The sequence below is a fragment of the Rhipicephalus microplus genome, chromosome 2, assembly GCF_043290135.1.
Source record: "Rhipicephalus microplus isolate Deutch F79 chromosome 2, USDA_Rmic, whole genome shotgun sequence".
In the NCBI taxonomy this organism is placed as follows: domain Eukaryota; kingdom Metazoa; phylum Arthropoda; class Arachnida; order Ixodida; family Ixodidae; genus Rhipicephalus; species Rhipicephalus microplus.
The window spans coordinates 205674506-205697789 of record NC_134701.1 but is presented as its reverse complement, the minus strand read 5'-3'; the positions used below and the strand labels follow the sequence as shown (position 1 = coordinate 205697789).

The 23284-nt window shown below is 44.5% G+C and overlaps 1 protein-coding gene across 1 annotated transcript in view; it reads left to right on the top strand.

Moving 5' to 3' along the window:
* fzy (cell division cycle 20 protein fzy) overlaps positions 1–15773 on the top strand; it is a 30911-nt gene extending 15138 nt beyond the window's left edge. The window contains exons 6-10 of the mRNA XM_037421652.2: positions 31–221; positions 3086–3415; positions 4244–4369; positions 4710–4827; positions 15338–15773. Coding sequence (XP_037277549.2) covers positions 31–221; positions 3086–3415; positions 4244–4369; positions 4710–4827; positions 15338–15519 — 947 coding nt within the window. The 3' untranslated portion in view covers positions 15520–15773. The remainder of the gene's footprint in view (positions 1–30; positions 222–3085; positions 3416–4243; positions 4370–4709; positions 4828–15337) is intronic.
* The last annotated feature ends 7511 nt before the right edge of the window (positions 15774–23284 follow it).

The window sequence follows — 23284 nt, the reverse complement described above, 5'->3', positions numbered from 1 at the left end:
AAGCTGTTTCTAATTTTCCCCTTTCTGTAGACTTGAACCTCATGGACTGGTCGTCCAGCAACCTTCTGGTGGTGTGCTTGAAGGGTCAAGTGTACACATGGAATGCCTCATCTGGTGAAGTGGATCAACTGGTGGAGCTTCCTTCTCCAGCGGACTATGTCTGCTCGGCCTCTTGGTGTGCCGACGGGACATACCTTGCCCTGGGTACCTCAGACAGCCAGGCACGTGCGATCATCTGTTTTCCACAGTTGTACTCATTGCCTACATGCACTTACAAGGGGAGTCTCTTCGATGGCTTGGCAGCCTGGTGGCTATAGCATTGCATTGCTTGGCACGGGGTTCTATGTTTCATCACCGCTAAGGTTGAAGACTGAGCGTGTTGGTAAAGCATCTCTGTTGCATAGCGCAACTTCTCAATGGGACTCAAGAATGGCATACACATGCAGGCATATGGATCTGCAAGCTTTTGCACTGGCAATGCCCCAGGCAAGCGTGCTTCTACCATGAATGCCTCTTCCTTTGGGTACAAGTTAGCACTCTGTTGTATGTGTATCTTTTTTGTGCCCCGTTAAATAGTCGTGCTGTACAAACTACAGTGATTCAATCGCCGGCCACAGCAGCTACATCCTGACGGAGGTAAAATGTAGCAATGCCCCTACATTCAGATTTGGGTAAACGTTGGGGTATGCCATACTGCCTGAACAAATTTGTGATGTCCACCCTTCAGTGACACGCTTCATGCACTAGAATCTGAAAAAGTAAGTAAACAGGCCCAGGCTTATTTTTTTCCTCCCAAACAAGCTCGCTCATTCGCGTAGAAGGCAACAGTGATCGCATTTTTCAAATATTGCTGAGCCATGGAGGCTCTCTATTTAGAAAAAAAATATTTCCATGCACCTGTTCAATACCTGACCAATTTTCATTGTCCACTAAGTGATGTAATGTTTTCTATGGGGAAACTATGTAATGTTGAGCTGCGAGATCGGTTCTCTGCACTGTGCTTTCGCTCCGTGGTGATGTGGTTCAGACTGCACAGTTGCCATGCCTACTAAACATTCGATTACCTCGTTGCTTCCTCTTGCCGCACTTCATTACTGTGTCGCTTCAGAGTAACTGACGCAAGCGATGTTACGCGAAAGCTTTGCTCGGGCATCGGCTACATCAGTTGCTTGATTTTTGTTGCACTGCGGAAATGTGCATACCGGGGACAATGGGCTTTGTTCATACCCTTCACGGCAGAGATGGTCAAGGAGGTTGAGTGAGAAACTGAAACCAGCCAAAGGAATTGTACAAAGATTGATATAGCGCCCGTAACTTCATTGATACATCACTTATTCGGAGAATTTTCGCAGCATGTTCACATTGTACAAGGTGCAGTTATTTCTTTATAGCAAATTTGGTACTTCAGGATTGTTTGTTGGCTCCTTCGAATTAGTGTTTCATGTGTCAAAATATCAACATATTGAGTTGTAATGTCATGTTTTTGGCACATGATACCCCAGAAATTGTGTTATAATGGGCCATCATGTTCTTTCCATTAAAAATAATTTGATTTGCTGCCTGTTATTGAACCAATACGTACTTAAAAAAAAAAAAGCAACCCATAATGATGTCAATAGTCTATACTTCAGACAAATTTTCTTGGTAATGAATCGGAGGGTCCGGAGCCAACTCACAAGTATGCTACTGCCAATTAGGTAATGTAGTTTGACGATTGCATGAATATTTTTCGCGCAATAAAAAAAATGCCCCCACCTTCCTGAAGGAAATCGTGAGGAAATGCGAATGCATTTCTTGTGCCGAGATTACGAGCAAAGTAATTTCAATTGTGTGAATACAATGACGAGATGAGGATTTGTACTGTAATCATTTATTTACACATTCATAGCCAGTGAACAGCGAGAGAAAGAGCGGCAAAGCACTGCACCTGTCATTGTACCTGACGGCCATAATGTCAGCGTCTTGTCAACATAAATGCTAGACAAATGCTGGCAACACAAACGCTACAAATGCATTTGAAACGCACTGCATTGAGGTGGTAACAAGTCACGTTCAAGTCAAGGAGGTTGATTTTTGTAATGTAAATGAGGATGAAACTAGTTTTCTATATACAGCCTTTTGAGACGGTATGCAGCACACTCATTCAGGAGATAATTGTATTTACGTCACTTTATATGTTAGCACTTTGCGTTTTTGCGTGCATGAGAAAGTACTGCCTTTTACGTGTGCCTGAACTGCCAAGCAGAGTCTGCGATTGTATGCAACGCTGATAGTGTGCCGCCATAACCTTCCACAGTGGTGCGAGACGGGCACCTGACCAGACTACTTTACGTAGAAATGCACATGCAGAAGCTCCGCCCACGTCGCTTTCCCTTCATTGCCAAGAAAAGTTGTCCTCGAGTATAGAAGTACTCTAGCTATAAGGAAACATCACATTTGTGCAAGTGTCAAGGGAAACAGCCTTTCTCCTGAAATTTTTAACCTGCACATTGGTGCAACACATTGGTGAAAGAAAAAAATGCTAAGATTTTGCATCCTGGAAACCTTGTAGTTTTTCAATGACAAAAAGTTTGATACCCCATAAAAAAATTAAGGGACATCTCTAAGAGGTGCTTGTGAAAAAGCAGGTTTCTTTGTGTGTGTGAAGGAGATAACCTTGCACTTGACTTTACCAATGGTTAGTCGCAGAAGGAATTATGGGTGGCATAATGAAATGGAGTACTGTGTCCCTTTGCAGATTGCAGCGTGTTGTTGTTGACTGAATGCTATACCAGTGAAAAACTGTGTGTAGTGTTGAATGTGTCGAGTGGCTAATCCCAACTACAAGAGTAGGGAGCAAAAGATTAGTAGTGCAGGTAATCTGGAGGAGAACCATTGCAAAATCGGCACATGTACGAGTGAACATGTGGTCGGCCAGACATTTATGACAGTTCTCAAACAGTAGTACGCTTAAAAATGAATCTCCAGCCAGCTAGAATTTCGCTTTTTGCGTTATTGCATTTGCAGCCCATTAGCTTGCATACAAGTGTCTGCGGTTTTGTGCTTTCCAGCATGCCCTTCAAAAACCTTTCTGCACCGTGCACAGGTCCAACTGTGGGACATTCATCAGCGCAAACGGCTGCGTACGCTGACGGGGCACGCGTCGCGGGTCTGTTCGCTGTCCTGGAACGGACACGTGCTGTCAAGCGGCGCACGGTCGGGGTTTGTACACCATCACGATGTGCGTGTGGCAGAGCACCACGTGGGTACTCTGTCAGCACACCAACAGGAGGTGTGCGGTCTGCGATGGGCGCCTGATGGCCGCATGCTGGCCACCGGTGGCAACGACAACCTGCTGCGCGTGTGGCCAAACGCCATGAGCCACGGGGCTGTCCAGCCTTTGTACTCCTTCACAGAGCATCAGGCTGCCGTCAAGGTCAGCTTGCGCTAGTGGCATTGAAGGCTAGCACCAACATTGTGTGTGGATTGGCGCTTGTGTGGGTGCGCACGTGTGTAGTTGTGTGTGAGAGAGGGAAATACAGTTGACTCCCATTAAATGAGCATATCTTAATCAGAATCGCTAATTGCATGGAACAACTCTTTCAAATGATTGGTTTCTCTCTTGAATTCTGTACCCTGTGCATGTTAACAACTCTCATTACATGGAACATTTTCCTGGTCCCTTCAGGTTTAATTTAACGAAACTTATTGTAGTAGAGCTTTTATGGTCTCATTTGCATCCCAGAAGAGTCCGATTTATGCTAGTAAATGCACTATTGCTTAATTTACAATGTAGGGGTTATATTTCAGGAGTGTGTGAGTTACACGAATAAGTACTCTACTTGCAAGATGTGTGCGTACAAGAATGCCAGCACATTTCTCAGTGTTGGGCATGTGTGCCGTTCGACTGAAGGTAGGTAGCATTAAAATTAACAGAGAAGTTTTGCTACACTGAGTATTGGAAGCCTATGAGGCAATCTTATTTCAATCAGCCTACAGCTTCGTAATCCCAGTGTGACAATTTCGTTTATTGGGCATCTGCTCTGCGTATATAATCGAAGAATGCTGCTGTACTTAGTTCTCTTGGCTCACTAATGTAGTGTACTATCAACCTGCTAGCTATATGTTGGGCAAGCTTCTTAGGATAACATTTCATAACTCCTCTCTCATTTGCCCTACATGTAGACGGATTGAACCAGAACTAAATGCAGAACTGCTTTAAATCGCCAGACCGTGTCGCTTGCATTTGCTCCCGTTATTGCAGGCCATCGCCTGGTGTCCTTGGCAGTCTAGTGTTTTAGCAAGTGGAGGTGGTACCGCTGATCGCTGCATTCGGTTCTGGAGCTGCAGCATGGGTACTCAGCTAAATCACATTGACACAGGATCACAGGTGAGTCATTTGCTTGTGTCGCCTCTACACATTGAGGATTGCAGTCGCTGCTGAGTGACAAGTGTACGTACACGCACACTCGCTAAGCACCTGTTATGCGTGCAAAGAAAAGTCAAATCTTTGTCAGACTGGGTAAGGGATGACTCGCTGATATATGATGCACCAAAATAGTCAGTCTACTCACTCTCGCTCTTAAGCTCTTCCTTGTGACATTCTGCTTTAATGGTTCGATCAAACTGATGTATACGCTCGGTTTGTGTAGTGATCTGCAGAAAAGACTGCTGTCTCATTGTATTATGGTTTTGGCACATCAGACAATAGAATTTCTTGAATTTAACAGGTATCATCTCTCCTGTGGTCCAACGAGTACAAAGAAATCATATCGGGTCATGGCTTCTCCAAGCACGAACTTGGCATATGGAAATACCCATCGATGAGGAAAGTAGCGGATCTCATCGGTGAGTGTAAAGTATGGAATGGAGGTTAGACATACCTGTCACATATTCAAGATACTATGCATAGGAATACCTTGTACAATTTTGCTGACATTGCATGAAGTTTTATCAAAGCATTTTGTTCCTGAAAATATGTTCTAGGTGTACAAGGATGGCATAACAAAAAAAAGTGCATGCAAGGAATTTTGTGCTTACCTGTATCACCTTTTTGTAGATTGCCAGATGCAGAGTCCAACAGGTGTATACAACAGGCTTGTGTGTATGGTGAATATAGCTAATGGTGATTTTGGTCGAATAATTTCAAATAAAATTCGAATAGCATGTATTGCATACTCTAAAGAAAAATGGGCATATTTGTCATGACCCAGCTTCTATTGACCTAAAATTAAAAAAATTTAAACAGGGCCTGAGAAAATGCCTTTTTTTAATTAAAAATAGTGAGAACAACTTTGTATAATAGCAGAATTTGACTTTTGATAGAGTATACTACTGATTACCTGTAAAATATGTTACGTTTGCAAATTTACTATTTTTAGAATGTATGTCAGTATAACAAGGTATAACAAGCTTTTCAACCTAAAGAAATGCTAAATCTATGTGATGTTAATATTGTTACGACCTCAGTAGGCGTCTGGGGGTTTATTGATACACGGTTCGAGGGACGAGCCGTATCGGCGCAGGCAGATGATGATGATCTTCTTCTTCCACACCCCTTGCTTCTTTTTCCTTCTTCGTCCGGCACATACGTGGCGTAACATTTCCCCCCTCGCAGACAAAGCGCGCCGCGCGTTTCATGCAGTGTCGCGTTGACTGAAAGGCTTCAGGCGAGCGACATGCGTGACCTCTGTCTTTCTGGAACGTCTCCCGCTAGCTGTAAGACGTGCGATGCGGTAGTCGACTGCGCTCAGGCGGTCAAGGATAACAAAAGGTCCGATGTAGTGCGCGAGCAGTTTTTGGCACAAGCCACGTTTGCGTAAAGGCTTCCACACCAACACGAGATCTCCCGGAATATATGTGGCCTGCCGGTGCTTGCTGTCATAACGAACTTTCGATCTGTCTTGCGAGGCTATTGTACGTAAACGAGCAAGACGACGAGCTTCTTCGGCGAGACAAAGAGTTTCTGCTAGGGAGATTTCTGATTGGTCCCGATCAGAGAAGGAAAATATTGTATCCAGAGTATAACGGGGGGGTCGAACATAGAGGAGGAAGAACGGGCTGTAGCCGGTGGTCTCATGTTGGGAAGTATTAAACGCGTATGTGACGAACGGCAAGACATCGTCCCAGTTCTTGTGGTTCGAAGCAACGTACATAGAAAGCATATTCACCAGTGTTCGAATTGTTCGCTCGACGAGACCATTCGTCTGCGGGTGATAAGGCGTCGAGTGTCTGAGCTCTGAGCCACACATACGGAGAAGTTGTTCGACAACGTCTGCCGTGAATTGACGTCCACGGTCACTTATGATGACGCGAGGGGGCCCATGACGCAGTATGATAGAATGGAGAAGGAAGGACGACACTTGACCAGCAGTCGCGGATGGCAGGGCAGCAGTCTCGCAGTACCGAGTAAGATGGTCAGCACATACCACAATCCATCTGTTGCCTTTCGATGAACGCGGAAAAGGGCCCACCAGGTCAATGCCAATTTGTTCGAACGGAGAACTGGGAGGCGTCACAGGTTGTAGATGTCCGGCCGGAGCTGCTGAGAGAGATTTGTGCGCCTGGCATTGCGCACAACTGGCCACGTACAACTCAACTGACTGGCGCATACGTGGCCAGTAGAAGCGTTCCTGGGTACGATGAAGAGTGCGCGTCGTTCCGAGGTGACCTGAAGTGGCGTCATCATGCATGGCGTACAAAACAGATGACCGTAGTGCCTCTGGAACCACCAGCAGGAAGCGGGAACCGGTGCCGGAGATGGATTTCTTGTACAGTAGACCATCACGGACGCAAAAGCGGCTTTCCGGAGTGGATGCTTGTGCGATCACGAATAACGGATTCAAACTCACGTCCTTCCGCTGCTCAGTTTCAAAGGTGGCCTTATCCGGGAACGCTGGTGCTACGGACGCAATCAGATGATCGAAATCGTCAGCGTCGCAAACTGTAGCATCAACTGGCATCCTTGAAAGGCAGTCTGCGTCCGCGTGTTTCCTGCCGCTCTTGTACGATACCGTGAAGTTGTACTCTTGCAGCCGGAGGGCCCAGCGTGCTAGACGGCCTGACGGATCCCGAAGGTTGATAAGCCAGCACAAAGAATGATGATCCGTAACTACTTGGAAAGGACGACCGTATAGGTATGAGCGGAATCGCTGCACAGCGAAGACGAGTGCAAGGCATTCTTGTTCGGTCACAGTGTAATTGCGTTCCGGCTTACTTAAAGTACGACTGGCATATGCGATTACGTGTTCCACTTGATTACATCGCTGTATCAGGACTGCACCTATGCCAATGCCGCTTGCGTCGGTGTGAACTTCAGTCGCCGCAGAAGGATCGAAGTGCCGCAGGATAGGCTGCGACGTGAGCAAGAACTTCAGTTGGTTGAAAGAAGTTTCACAATCAGGAGTCCATTCAAAACTAGCACCTTGGCGGAGAAGACAGGTCAGTGGAAAGGCAACTTCTGCAAAGGCGGGAATAAATCGGCGAAAGTAAGAGCAGAGGCCCAAGAAGCTCCGAAGCTCCTTCACTGAGCCAGGTGGTTTAAAAGCTCTAACAGCCGCCGTCTTATTCGGGTCGGGCCTGATGCCATCCTTGTTGACGAGATGTCCCAGCACCAGTGTTTGTCGAGCTCCGAAATGACACTTCTTTGCATTAAGAACCAAGCCAGCATTTCGAATACATTTCAAAACCAGCTCTACCCTTTCGTTATGTTCACTGAATGTACGCCCGAAGATAACAACGTCGTCAAGATAACACATACAGATGTTCCACTTCAGGCCGCGCAGAATGGTGTCCATGAATCTTTCAAATGTAGCGGGCGCGTTACATAGACCAAAAGGCATCACGTTAAATTCATATAGTCCATCCGGAGTAACGAAAGCCGTCTTTTCTTTGTCCATTGAATGCACAGGTATTTGCCAATAGCCTGAGCGTAAGTCTATGGACGAAAAGTAGGATGCTGAATGGAGGCAGTCTAGAGCGTCATCAATGCGTGGGAGAGGGTAGACATCTCTCTTTGTGACGGAGTTTAGACGGCGATAGTCCACACAGAATCTCCAGGTACCATCCTTCTTTTTGACCAGAATCACGGGAGCCGCCCAAGGACTCGATGATTCTCGAATGACACCCTTCTGCAGCATATCACGCACTTGTTCATCAATTATCTTGCGCTCAGACGGCGACACTCGGTAGGGTTTCTGGCGGATGGGCTGTGCTGTTCCCGTGTTTATCCTGTGGAGAATCCGAGACGCGGGAATCGAGGGCGCATGGTCATGGGAAAAATCGAAAATCGCCACGTATTTCGACAAAACGTCCAGAAGCATGCGGCGTTTGTCAGTAGTAAGTGACTTGTCGATCATAGGTAAAAGTTTTGAATCGGCCGTAGAAGTATTGGCTGAGGCCCCACCTGGAGCATCACTGAGGGCAGCCACTGCCATCGGTGAGTATGTTTTGAACTTGGCAAGCTTCAGTCCTCCTGGTAGAACCACCGACTCAGCTGAACAGTTTACCGCCCATAGTCCTGTGCGTCCTTGAACGAGTGACACTATGCAATGCGGCACCAATGTGTTCTTCTTAATGCAACTGAGATGAAAGGGCTCCACTAATGCGTCGAACGCACTGTCACTGTTTTCAATGCGTGAAGAGTATACAGGAACACAGACTGCAGAGAATGCCGGCACAATGCTATCTTCACTGACCCGGAGCGCACCGTGCTCCCTGTCTGAATTCTCTAATAGTTCTCCAGGGGCAGCATCACATATGTACACCTCTCCATTTCTACAATCAACAGTGGCGCCACACATTCGAAGGAAGTCAATCCCCAGGATTATGTCGTGTGTGCTCCTTGGAAGAATCGTAAACTCTGTGACAAACACTTGATCACCCAAGCACACTTCTGCGGTACAGACACCAATGGGACACAGCGAGTTACCACCAACGCCACAGAATGTTGTTGCCTTCTCCCACAAAAACATCACCTTTTGTCCTAAACGGTGTTTAAAAGCAGCACTCATAATCGAAACTGTAGCACCAGTATCCACCAAAGCCATCGTACACACACCATCAACAAAAACTTCTACCTTGTTCTTGAACATCAACACAGACGGGGGTATTTCGTTTTGCAGCAAGTCACCAGCGACCTCACCCCCATCGGCCGCACTGTTTAGTTTTCCTGATGTGGTGACGATGGGCGGCGCCGTGGCGATGGAGACCGGTGGGATCGAGGCGCAGGAGGTGGCGTCACACTTCGATCAGAGGCAGGGGAGTTGTTGCGCCAGTGTCCGTGCCAGAAGCTGCCGCCGGGTCTTGAGTCGGTGGGCCAGTGTCCTTGAAAAGGTGGGACAGCAGGTTTATCGGTCAAGCTTGTCCACTGATCATAGCGTGGTATGCGCGAACGATCGCAATACCTCGATATGTGACCAGTCAGACCACAGTTGTAGCACACAGGCGCAGGACGAGGTCGTCGCCGTTCTTCGAAGTGTTCACGTCTGCGAGCGTTCGCGTAAGCCCGAGATTCAATGAAATCAGTTGTCGGTGGGTGGTATGGGCGTACGGAACGGAAACGTTGAGGGTACTGTGATCGCTCGTAAAAAACCGGACTTGACTGCTGAATACGCCGAGGCCCTGCAACCTCCGTTGCGTTGACGGATGGATGTTCATAAACTGTAAGCTGTGGGGCAGTGGTGTCCTGCGGGAAATAGGATGGAGACGTGGCAGCTGCCCGTTCACGTGTCATTTCGCCATGTCTGAGTAACTCTTCCCGAACAATTTGGCGGATGGTTGCCGAAAGGTCACCAGTTGAGGCCGCTTCTATGCTGGCTACTGAGGTGACATTTGCCAGACGACCAAACTTAGGCGCTATTCTGCGCTGCTTCAGGGTTTCAAACGTGCGGCAGTGCCGTACAACGTCAGACACTGAAGTCAGGCTTTCCCTGCTAATAAGGAAGTTGTAAACATCTTCTGCAATTCCCTTCAGCAAATGCCCCACCTTGTCCTCTTCCGACATGCTGGAATCGACTTCCCTACACAGCCTCAAAATCTCTTCAGTATACACGGTGCAGGTCTCACCGGATAGCTGGGCCCTCTGTGCAAGACTCTGCTCGGCAAGCTTCTTTTTTGCAGCTGAGTTGCCGAAACACTTCTTGATTTCTTCAACAAAGCGTTCCCATGTTGTCAGAATATCTTCATGGTTCTCATACCAAACGAGGGCAACATCAGTGAGGTAGAAAACAACGCGTGACAGTTGGGAGGCAGCATCCCATTTGTTGCAGTTGCTTACTCGCTTGAAATGTTTGAGCCATGAGTCCACGTCGTCATTGGCCCTCCCGGAGAAGGTTCGTGGCTCTCTGTGATACGGCCAAGAACTGCTGGGGACTGGTTCCCGAGCTTCTGTTTCGTCAGGCATGATGGCCAAAGAAGGAGGCAGGCCGGCGAGGCGACGACTCCGGCGAAATCCGAGGGGTAGCGGTCCCGTCGTTGGTTCCTATACCCAGCACCTTCCACCACTCTGTTACGACCTCAGTAGGCGTCTGGGGGTTTATTGATACACGGTTCGAGGGACGAGCCGTATCGGCGCAGGCAGATGATGATGATCTTCTTCTTCCACACCCCTTGCTTCTTTTTCCTTCTTCGTCCGGCACATACGTGGCGTAACAATATGTTCATTTAACCTTGTCGTGGGGCTTCGTGACAGGGTGGATTTCTCCAAGGTTAGCATTTTCGCGGCTTAGCACTAGTTTGATGCAGTGAAAGCTTCTTTACAGGTGGTTACGTGTGGATTAATATGCAATTATTTGTTCACTTTGAATACTTTGAAATTTTCAATTACTTAAATTCAAATCGAAGTGAATTCAAATTATATTCGTTCAAATATTCGCATCAGCCTAGTATACTGTAGAATATTGGTGATATGAATTTCGGTAGGCTTGTTCAACTAGTGAATTTTAAGTTTGAAGTGAATAGTGATTTAATCAATGAATTGAGTTCGAATAGTGTATATAGCATACGAAAAAGAAAAACGGGCTCGTGTTTATTATGATAAAACTAACTTGTGCAATGTATTCCTTTTAAATTGAAATGGGGCATGTGCAAATGCCATTCCTTTTTGGTTGAAAGGAAGTGAAAACTACTTTGAATAGTAGCAGGACTTCACTTGCGGAAGAATGCAAGGGATAGCCTGTAAAATATGTCAAGGTTTAAAATATACTATACTTGAAGCATATAAGCTGGCATGGTAAACTTAAAAAAAAAAACCTTTGTGGTTCGTTGTTGGGCCACTGCTGACAATGCAACACGATTGCCGTGGTTTGTGGTCGGGCACTGCTCGACAGGTTGTTTATCGGTTGATTCACGCCTACGTTTTCTCATTCTATTACTCATCATCGCCAGATAAGCAGGTAAACCTATTTTACTCTAGTTTTGTTTAATTTCAACCTGGTAGAGGACCGCAAAAAATTAGTCTGGATTTCTCTTGGGTAGGTGCTTTCGTGACATAGCACTCATTTACTGCAGTGAAACAACTTTTACAGGGGTTACGTGTGGACTAATGTACATCTTGATCGTTCATTTAGAATACTGTGATATTCGTTTGAATATTTGAAAAAGTATTCCCACTATCCTAGTAATTTAGTATAATACGAATTCGTAAAATTCTTTGGCCGTGTTTCTTTGTGTGCAATGGACCAACATTTGGATGTTCCAAACATTTCTTTTTATGCCGTGACGGGTGATGTGAACTTGGGTGTTGAAACTGCCAAGCGAGGGTCAACAACAGCGTCCCCTGGAAACTCAAAAAATATGCATACAGCCAGCACGCACGCAGTCAAAATTATCATTTGCCATAATTCCTGTGGAAGAACTGGCGGTCTCTAACAAAGTGATCATGTATGGCACAACCAAGATCCTGAAGTATACACACAGCCAATGTTCGCAGAGTCAAAGCGATGTTGCTTGCCACCACTACTGTGTACAAAACTGCAATAGGCTTGATTAGTATAGCAGTGATGCTGCTCTGAAGGCACCTTCGCAAAAAGCGCAGGCGGATAGCAAATGGAGCTATAACTTGTTACAAACGCTGTGGACAAAATCACTGTCGTCATTTATGGCATTGGCAAACTAAATGTATAAACGCATGCAACGTTCGTAATTGCGACGCTGTTTTCCGAAGGCTAAGCAGTGGTAGATGTAGTTGTAGCAATAACTTGGTTCTAAGGGCACTTCCATGTGCACTTGCATGGCCAGCGCACATGGATTTTAAAGGGACTATTATTAGCCCTAACAGCTGCCCATGGAACCGCCATCGCTGTTGATGGTTTCATCGATAGCAACTACGCAGCTCAGAATGCATCCTCCTATTACAGTGGTAGATCAAGGGCATGAAACGTTTTGGCATTTCTCTGGTTCGTTTACGACTGTGATGAAGTGGACTTCGACAGTTTTCAGTTGGCACGTTAAAGAACCCCAGGTGGTCAAAATTTCCGGAGCCCTCCACTACGGCGTCTCTCATAATCATATGGTGGTTTTGGGACGCTAAACCCCACAAATCAATCAATCAATCAATCGACAGTTTTCAGTTGGCCTGAAGCGAAGCGCTGCTGTGTGCGTTTATGGTTGCCAGCTGCGCCACCCCTTACTGCTCAGTCTGTGTGTGTCGCACAAACGAGGGCTATTTCTACGGAAATAAACTTTTTCATGCATATCATATTTTCAAAATGGATTTTTCTACTTTCTTGGCAAAACCAGATTTTTGGTGATAAGGATATTTTTTCACTTTTCCTTGAGATTTGTATTGCCTAATTTCCAGTGCAGGGGATATCAGCAACAGCAGAAAAATGTAGCTGAGAATTTACTCCTTGTCACTGATTGCTGCTGCTAAAGGTATATTGTTCTTGATAATAAGGCTAAAGTATTCCACAATATCTCCAAAATCTTTTGAATAAATGTACTGTCAATAAAATACATACTTAATGACATCCCTTCCTTAAGATGTCCACAGGATTTTTGCAAATTCTAAAATTGCATGTTGACAGCTGTGTACAGTAAAACAGGTAATACTAATTGTGCTGTCTTATAAATATATAATCATAAAGTACCCACCCTCAAGAAAATTGGCAGAAAAAAAAATTTTAATATCAGTCCACATTGTGATCAAGAATTCAAAGGATTGCTTTCTAGTCATAAAAAAAATTGTCACATTGCCTCAGTGCATTATGTTCATCTTGCTTTCTGGCCATCATTGCTGCAGCATGCATAGTCTTGTTTTTAGCTGGTTAAAGCATCCAGCTCTGACTTTGGAAAGCTCCCCAAAGTTCTGGCAATGAAGCTTTGTATGCAAACCAAAGGTCAAGTGCTCGTGAACTGCAGTGCCTAAATCGATTATGTTCGGTAGAAGTAGGAACTGCTTGCTCCCTCCCATTTTCAATTCCAGCTGCAACGTTCACTCTTGCAGCTCTTTCAACTCCCTCCCCGAGCTGCACATGTGCAGGTTTTGCTTCTTAAGTGTGAGAATTCACTACTCTGCATTCTCATACTTGTGCTGGTGCAAGCAATTATGACAGCACATTCAAGTAGTATTGCAGTTGAACGCCTTTGTAAGAGACAATGATGAAACTCATCTGTGCCCATCATCGAAATATGGGTTGATCAGAAAATGAGAGTGTAGTACTGTTCTTAGAAGAGACACATCGTATAAGGTGTGAGAACTCAATACAATTAAACCCCTTTATAAGAGGCATATTCTGGGGAGCAATTTGTCTTTTATATGAGATGTCTCTTATAAGCAGGGTACCTCATACACATTTCCTTATCAGGCCGTAATTTACCTTAGGCACACTGGTGTCTTTTATACCCATTTGTCTCTTATATAAGGGTCTCGTATAAAGGGTTTCGACCAGGCTCATGCAAAGTAGTGAATTTTAGGTTCGAAATGAATTCGAAGCAAATAGTAATTTTGATCGAATAATTTCGAATGGAATTGTATGTATGGCATATAGAAAAAAAATATTTATGATGACCTAACTAACCTGCCCAATATTTTTTTGAATTGAAATGAGGGCTCTATGCAAATGCCATTTTTTTTTTTCATTCAAAAGAAGTCGAAACAACCTTGAGTAGTAGTTTCGGTAGGATGCGAGTGATAATTTGTAAGATATTTAATGTTTTAAAATTTATTATACTTGGAGCACATAAGCCATCATAACAAGCTTAATAAAATTAAGAATTGATTTGAGGGTAACATGTTCCTTTAAAGGGGCCCTGCAACACTTTTTCAAGTAGCCATGGAACCAGTAAACATGCTTGTTGCCTCAAATTTACTGTCGCAAAGTGTCTAGAATTAGTCCAGTGCGAGCATAGTTTCGAAAATTGGTCCCACCCTGCAATTGCATTCACTTTTCTCGTCCAGACGAAATAGCTGGAAGTTGAGCAGAGAGGAATGGCACGGCGAAAGAAAATACATCACACTCGCCCTGTGACCTTGAGCACCTCATTTTTTTTCCCTTTGAATACGCGGTTTTTCAGTGCGATCGCACATGAACTCATGGACAAGCGGCGGCCTCGGTAACGACGAGCGCGCCATGCTCAAATCGGCCAATGGCTGTATTCGGAGCCGTATATTCCTTCTTGGCTGTGGCAAGTGATTATTGAGCTTGTAGTGTCATTTGCCGAGGAAAGAAAGCAATTTTTAGCTTTGAAAATTCATTGTGAAAAACGGGCTTCGTGCAGCTCTACAATATTTGCCTCGCGTGTTCTCAGTAGCCTCGACTACCGATCGGCAGTGTTTTCTGACCATGTTCAGTAAGTGTTAAGGGCCCCCTTAAATTTGAAGAGGGGCTTCACGGCAAAACGAATAGCTTTGGATAAGTGCCTTCGCGACTTATTATTTCTACATTGCAGTGAAACCACATTTACAGGCGGTGACATGCAAAATAATATACATTGATTTGTTCATTACGAATACTTCAAAAATATTCGATAAGTTAAATTCGAATTGAAGCAAATTCGAATACTCAACTATTTGTTCGAATATTCACACAAGCCTAGTTTTGACTGTATAAAGCAAGAACTCCACTTTTTTTCTTATAAATGGATTCAGCTGTACTAGCATAAAAAGTGAATGAAATGACTTGCGAGATTCTATTTGGAAACTGTGCTTGCCACTTTATTCGAGTGTATTTTGCCTATCCTGGCACACGTTTGGCAGTACTTATTGTACTTCACCAAAGTCTTGCCATGGATCTTTGGTCTAGCAGCGACAGATGTAAGGAGTCAAGTTAACTGATGCTTGCATGCCTGCGTTTCCCTTTTGTGCATAATTTTGGCATTTATGATGTGCACGGGTGACTCTTCTTTTGTCCTCTTTCAGGGCACACTGCTCGCGTTCTTTGCATGTGCCTCAGCCCTGATGGAAGCATGGTGGCATCGGCGGGTGCGGATGAAACGCTGCGGATATGGAACTGTTTTTCAGTCGACCCATCAAAGAAGAAACAGAAGAAGCTGCACATGAACGCTACTGCCTCAACCATCTTTCGGCAGAGCATCCGTTGATGCTTCCACTGTCTACCATTTATTGAGCATAACGGCCATATCGAGATGGTGTTTCAGAGTGCTCAGCATTCTTATGCCCTCAGTTTTTTTTTTTCCTGCTTCCATTCACCATGGAGTTAGAATTTGGCCAAAGCCAGCTTGTATTAAGCAAACAAAATTTCTAAGGGAGGTCATAATCAGCCATTGCCAGTTCTGTTGCTTTGCCATGTTTTTACCATCGCATGAGTCATCATAATAAAGCATATGGAACTACACTTTGGACAGTCTTCTGTTTTTCTTTGTCCCTCAAGGTTATTCCATTTGTTAAAATTTCTAATACTTTAATTTGCTTGAGCTGGTTCATATTGGTGAATAGCAATTAGGATTGTTGAAATATTTCTGGAAGCTTTGTAGCAATGCTTTTTTTATGCTGAAGAATTTCTTGGTTTAAAAGAGGTCTAGTTTTAGGGGTCAGTCTACTGTTGTAGCTACTAGAATCCCCCCCCCCCCCCCCCATGCCGGTGAAATGCCTTCAGATGATGACATTCGGTATTCCTGCACCCCCCATCAGCGGGTGCTGCAGAGCGAGAGGCTTTACCAGAGCACAGCCTGGCTAACACAGAACTTGCACCTTTCTCAAGGGTAACCTTAAAGTCTATTTTGCATGTATTTGGCTGAAATACTGAAATTGGATTTTATTCAGTCTTTTAATGGAGTGGAATGTTTTTTTTTCTTGCAAGTACTCTGAATACTTGTGAATAATTGCGCTGGTGCCCTATTACGTGATCGGTACGCTTGTGCAAGTAATCGAACACTTCGAATAGTCGAATGAATATCGATATATTCAAATTCACTTCGATTTAAATTTACAGTGAAGTATACAAACTGAATGAACAACTGTTCGCTCGTAAACTCTCTGTGAAGGTGGTTTCACTGTAGTAACGGAATGCTATATCGTAAATACACACACACACACAAAAAAGAAAATTTCCCTCCGCTGTGAAGCCCAATTTCAAGGCCAAATGAACATACCCTCTGATCGATTGCTTTTTAATTGAAAAGCTTATTATGCCTGTTTATGCTGTGGAATCGAATCCAGGCTGTGGCGGCTGCATTTTTGATGTAGGCAAAAAATGCTGTAGGCCCATGTGCTCAGATTTGGGTTCACATTAAAAAAACTCCAGGTGGTCGAAATTTCCGGAGCCCTCCATAACTGTGGCTCTCGTAATCATATGGTGGTTTTGGGACATTAAACCCCACATATCAATGAATCAATCACTGCCTGCTTATACGCTCTAGGTGTAGTAAAATTTAAACGTAAGGGAGAGGGCGAGCGACTGCACAAAGCTGCGCAACCTCTTTCTTCATACAAGGGAGAAAACGTGACGCCGAGTGTACAAGCCACACGCTGCAATGCATGTGTGGTTAGGCCTTAAGGAAACCTGACCGCTCCAGCGAGTGAAAGGACCATCGTCGCTTCACTTTGCAATGAGAACACAATACATTGAAAGGTGTGAGCTGCCTGCTGATCTCTTTGATTCTGTGCGTGCAATCGACCGTTAGTTACAACACCTTGGCTGTCAAAGTAGGCAGGTGAGGGCATTTGGGAGGATGTCGGTACCCGTGCGTAACACTCATTGTAAGAACTTTTCTCATGCTGCCGTGACAAGGTGAAGTGAACGAAGTGGACGTGGTCACGTGGAGGCGAGTGCACGGGCCATCAAAAACCAATGGATGGATGTATCCGGCTGTACCCTTTAGATCAGGCAATGGCTCACGCCACCTAGCCATAAGTTTAAATGTGCTGAAGGATTGTATTTCACTCGCACCTTGATTGTAGCCACCAATCAGTTAGCCTCCTCCTGGTTATTTCTACCAGTTAGTCTGTTTTGCCTTCACTGTGCCTGAACCCCAATGCTTTGAAAAGTTCCACACCATTATCTTCGACTATAGTTCGGAGCCCTTTAAAAAACATTATCAAATGTCCAGCCATTTCCTTCTCCTCTCCACATGCACTACATACCGTGTCTGTGCCTTCGTATTTGGCTCGGCACGTCATGGTCCGCAATACTCCGGTTCTTGCCTCGAACAGCAGGGAAGTGGTTCGAGAATTATCGTAGATTTTTTTCTTTTGCAATTCCCTGCTTGAAAGTTGGGTAGGTCTCTAGTGATTATTTCATAAGCATTCCGATCTTCCAGATGTCCCTCTCTGTTTCCTTCACCTTCTTCTTAACCGATGTTTCCTTTTGAAGTGGTATTATACTGTTGTCTAAATACTTGCTTGACAATTTTCAAGTTCGCTTCCTCCATTTAGTATAAACATTTTTCGTGTACAAGTTGCTGAAAACTTTCCTAGCCCAACGCTCCCCTACCATTTTTCTGAATCGCTCCTCCAATTCTATCTTGCTGCTAGCTTCCCTGCACTCGAACAATGTCCATCCCATTTCACCCTGTATCCCCTGATTTGGGGTATTCCCGTGTGCTCCCAAAGCAAGTCTACCTATGCCACGTTTAATTTTCAATTTTGCTTGAAGCTCTGATCATGCACAACACAGCATTGCCAAACTCGGGACCAGGACACCTTTCTAAATCCCTCTCGCAACGTCATACCTATTGTAGTTCCACAGTGCCCTATATTTCATTGTAGCTGCATTCCTGTTGCCCTTAGTCATTAAGTATTTTTCGTGCTCCCTTAGTTTCTCAGTCCCGTTGTTTATCCATATGCACAAATATTTCTATTTATCCACTCTTTCTAGCATGACTTCCTGTATCTTATGCTCACTGCCTTCATTATCTTTAAAAATCATGATTGCCGATTTTTTCCTACTGAACTTCAAATTTAATCTATCTCCCTCATTACCACAGATGTCTATCAATCCTTGCAGATCTTCCTTGTTGCTAGCTATTAATACTATATCATCTGCATACATCAATGCTGTTATAGACTGTTCAACGTGTTTTCTTTGCTTGGCAAAAGAGAGGCTGAAGCCAAGTCGACTCCCTTCTAATTTGGCTTCTAGTTCCTGTAGATACAGCATAAATAACAAAGGTGACCAGGGACATCGCTGTAGAAGCCTGCGTTGTATCTCTATAGGTTCAGATACCCGTTCTTCCCATTTTATAACTCCCTTGTTACTTTTATAGATATTCTTTATAAGATTAGTTATTCTATCTTCTACATCTAGTGTGTCCAGTATTCCCCACAAGTCTTCTTGAATCATGCTATCGTAAGCTCCCTTTCTATCTAGAAATGCCAGCCACAGGGGCCTGTGTTCTTTTTTCCGCTATTTCAATACATTGGATCAATGAAAACAGATTGTCCTCCAACCTCTTTCGTTTACAGAACTCATTTTGTAGTTCTCCCCGCACCCCCTCATTTTCACCCAGATCTGTAGTCTTTTCTTTACTATCTGCATCACCAGCCTGTAAACTATTGATGTCACTGTTATAGGACGGTAGTTGTTTATATCAGCTTTGTTCTCCTTTCCTTCATAGATAATGCTCATCCTGCTTAGTTTCCACCCATTGGGAGCTTCTTTGCTTGCTGCCTCTCTTGCTTGGAGTTTGGTCCTAGTTTCTTTATTAGCACAACTGAGATGCCGTCAGGGTCTGTTGATGCGCTATTAGGAACCCTCTTCTCTGCCCTTTCCTTCTCTTGTCCCAGTGGAGCCACTGCACTAATTGGTGCACCCTCATCTGGTATAGTGAATGCAGCGCTTCCTTGGTGTTTAAATTTTTCTGTCGTTATGGTTCTTATATATCCCATTGCCTCATCCCCTTCTAGCCTAACCCCTTGAACTGTTGTTGAAAACCTCTGTTCCATGCTTGTCTTATTACTCAGAGAAGTTAGATGGCTCCAAAACTTTGCAGCTGCCTTTCTATCCTTTTTGTTTACTTCCACCATTTATTGCGCTCTCATTCTTCTAATATTTTCACTGATCAGATTGTACACTTCCCTTCTGCAGCTTAAAAATTTATCCTATTTTCTTTCAACATCATCTTCCGGTACGCCTCTCTGTTTAGCATACCTGTGTTCCCTGGAGGCTTCCTGACGTCTTACTATGGCTCTCTTAACTTCCTTATCCCACCAGCTCTTGTGTTGGTGTCTCTTTTTTCCAGTTGATTTGAGTCATACCTTAGCAAGCCCTAACTCAAACAATCAGGTTAGATTTGTGTACGTCCTCTCTGTTCTAGTATTCTCATTGATTATTTTCTCAATATCCTTAGTTGCTATTATTATTTGCCTTTCTGAATGAATATGATCATGTGGTTGCTTATAATTCCTTCTTCCCATTTTCATTTCTATTCCGAAACTCCGCTTGATACGTTTGTGATCACTACCTAAGCTTCTGGACCAATATTTTTCTATGCTCGTCACCCTTAGCCGATCATACATCCTATGTGACATGATTGTGTAATCTATGGTCGACTGCAGCGTTCTCACCTCCCAAGTTATCTGCCCTTCCCACTTCTCGGTACTGTTTCAAATGATTAAATCATGCATTTCACACATATCCATTAGCATTCTGCCTGCTGGGTCAGTGTATCCATCCATATCTTCTATATGTGCATTCATATCTTATGATATGATTACCTTGCACTCTTCTCCTAGTTCATTAATGTCATTTTCTATGCACTGCACCATTGCTTGATTAATATGTGGGGTTTAACATCCCAAAACCACCATATGATTATGATTATGCCCCGTCGCGGTGGTATAGTGGCTATGGTACTCGGCTGCTGACTCACAGGTCGCGGGATCGAATCTCTGCTCCGGCGGCTGCGTTTCCGATGGAGGTGGAAATGTTGTAGGCCCATCTCTCAGATTTGGGTGCACGTTAAAGAAGCCCAGGTGGTTGAAATTTCCGGAGCTTTCTACTACGACATCTCTCATAATCATGCGGTTGTTTTGGGGCGTTAAACCCCACATATCTATCTATCTATCTATCTATCTATCTATCTATCTATCTATCTATCTATCTATCTATCTATCTATCTATCTATCTATCTATCTATCTATCTATCTATCTATCTATCTATCTATCTATCTATCTATCTATCTATCTATCTATCTATCTATCTATCTATCTATCTATCTATCTATCTATCTATCTATTATGAGAGACGCCGTGATGAAGGGCTGCGGAAATTTTGACCACCTCGTGTTCTTTAACGTACACACAAATCTGGTACACCATTTCTTGGTTTTCCTCTCTGGCTTTTGCGCCTGTCCACAAGTATACAGAACCCAGGAGCATCATCTGCCCTGCCACTTTCCCATTTAGTTATAAATGTTCCCCTTGCCAGTCTCTACTTTTATGAATAAATGCCCCAATACCATGTTCCCTGCACTACTGCTTGACCCCTTGCCAGTCTGTACTTTTATGAATGAATGCTTCAACACCACCACCCCTTTCAGCTGCCTTCTGTTCTATTACAATATTTCCATGCATAGTCCGGATTGCTAGGTGGTTGTTCCATGTCCCTAAGATGTGTTTCTACAAACCTACATACCATCAGCTTCTCCTCCCTTAGCTGTTCTTCGATCTCTCCCCAATTGTACCTATTCCTGTCGCCCTGCATGTTAGTATACCCTACACCTGAATTAGCTTGGCCCTTGTGCCTACGTCGATTCATTCCTTGGACTTTACTTGTCGTATATTGGTGCCACTTTAGAATCGTATCTGTCTACACCACCTGTAAAAGAGTCCCCCTGGCTGTTTTTTCTAGTTACTAGCTACCCTAGACCCAGAAGAGCCCGCGTGCCCCCAAAAAAGCTACTGCCTGTTTTGCAAGTCGCCAACCCACCTCATGACCTATCGAAGTGAATTCTGTCTCAATAAAAACTACCCCACCTATGCACCTCTCTGTTTATTTCGACTACCTCAAAGCCTGTATCTCGACTCATCTGCCATAGCTCCTTGTTTTTCGTCGACAACCGCCCTTTGCAGGTTTCTGTAACGCACCGGTACCTCTGTTATCGTGCGTACCACTTTTGTACCTGAGGGCAATGGTGCGCATGTCATCGACCCCTTTCGCCAATGTGGTCACTAGTGCTGCCGATTCTTCATTCTAAACATCATTTAGACCGGCCGCAATCATCACGGGGTTTCGTCCATTAGCTTTAGTGTCAAGTTTTGCACTCGCTTGCCTCAACGGATTCTAACTTATGTCCTGGGAACGTCCCTGTTGAAACCCTCTTGTCACCTCTTACGCTGTCTTTGATTGCTTCTGCGCATCGATTTAAATTCGAGTCCCCGGCAATTATTACGTGCTCCGACTTTTCTGTTGAATGTCCCGAACCTAGAGGTTACTTGCGCTTGTACCCCCGGCTACATTGTCTCCTCCCACTCCCACAACTACTTTGCGGAAGTTGGGTCTTGTGATTATTGAACCTGTTTTTTCCGGAACTATTTTCCCTTTCTTCTCCGCTGTTCTGGGTGCTGGTGCCCTACCGTTCCCGCTATCGGCTGCTCATCGACTGCCAACGCAGTCTCCAGCTCAGTGATTCTCATCATCAGTTCACTCTGGGTAATCACCATTTTCTCCATTTTTTTTTTCATCGACCTCACATTGTCTACACTTGGCGTCAGCTTCCTCTGCATTCACATCTGCACTACCCTCCAAATTTAAACCCGCCCCGCATCATGTCTTTTTCACCATGTCTTTTTTTTTCTGACAGTGTTTCTGACACTAATTCAGCAGTGTCCATGAGTAGCTGAATTCCCCCTCTCAATAATTACAGAACTCGGAGTACGACAAACACTGCCCTAAGTAAAAAAAATCTAAAATCTACTTCAAATATTTACGTGGTTGGTGTACTTGCGCTCCCACCCCGTGGTGGCAGGAGAAAAAAACACAAAGAACCAGGTGACAGTCCCCCCCCTCCCCCAACCCTGCATACTATTTAATAAGACCATCAAAGGTTTGCACTACTGCCTTATCAATTAATTAAGACAAGCTCGAAGCATGCAAGAACACTTATCTGCGCAGCTGATCTGGAGCACTCGCAAAACACGTCCATCCGCCGCCAAACCAGCTCGTCAACTCGGACGACAGACGCACCTATTGCTACACCAGCGCCTCTTGCGGCGGCCAGGATATTCGCTATGTTTCGCGTGCCCCTCTCCCACGGAGGAAAGAAAACCCTTTTCCTTCCTCCGTGCCCTCTTCCAAGGCGAGCATACTTTGCGCGTCACGCTTCCCCCTTCTAGCCACCATAGTAATGCTATCTGCTTTCTGTTTGGGATTAATACGAAACACAGTTACCAGACGTTACGGAGCTAACGAGCAAGTGATCATCACAAAAGAAGCCCCCCAAAAAGCGGAAATTTAACAGATGTCTTTCTTGAAAATATTTCCAATTAGGATAAAAACGTCACTCAAGTACGTAGGCACGTTGAAAAAATTGCTTTTTGAACAGCGAAGATATGCGTAAGTATCAACAAGAGCGCATATTAATTTGTTAACATTGTCTCCAAGGTAGTCCCCAATCGGCTTTGACTTCAACATTGGCTACTCATAGCCATCGGACGACAACTATTAGTGAGTGGCAAACGTGCTATTGGAGAACGCGATGATCACTAACATAACTATATCCTCTGCGAATGTGCAAATAAGCCCCCAAAACGCGACAAGTTACTATATAAAAAATCGTACCAGTGACTTCGAGAAAAAAAAAACCCTAGTCAGCTCATTATAAGCGGTACCGGTAATCCTGATGCAACCTCACGGCGACGGCAAGAATGCCCTTGAAGTGTTTATATTGTCAATGTCAAAAAAAAGT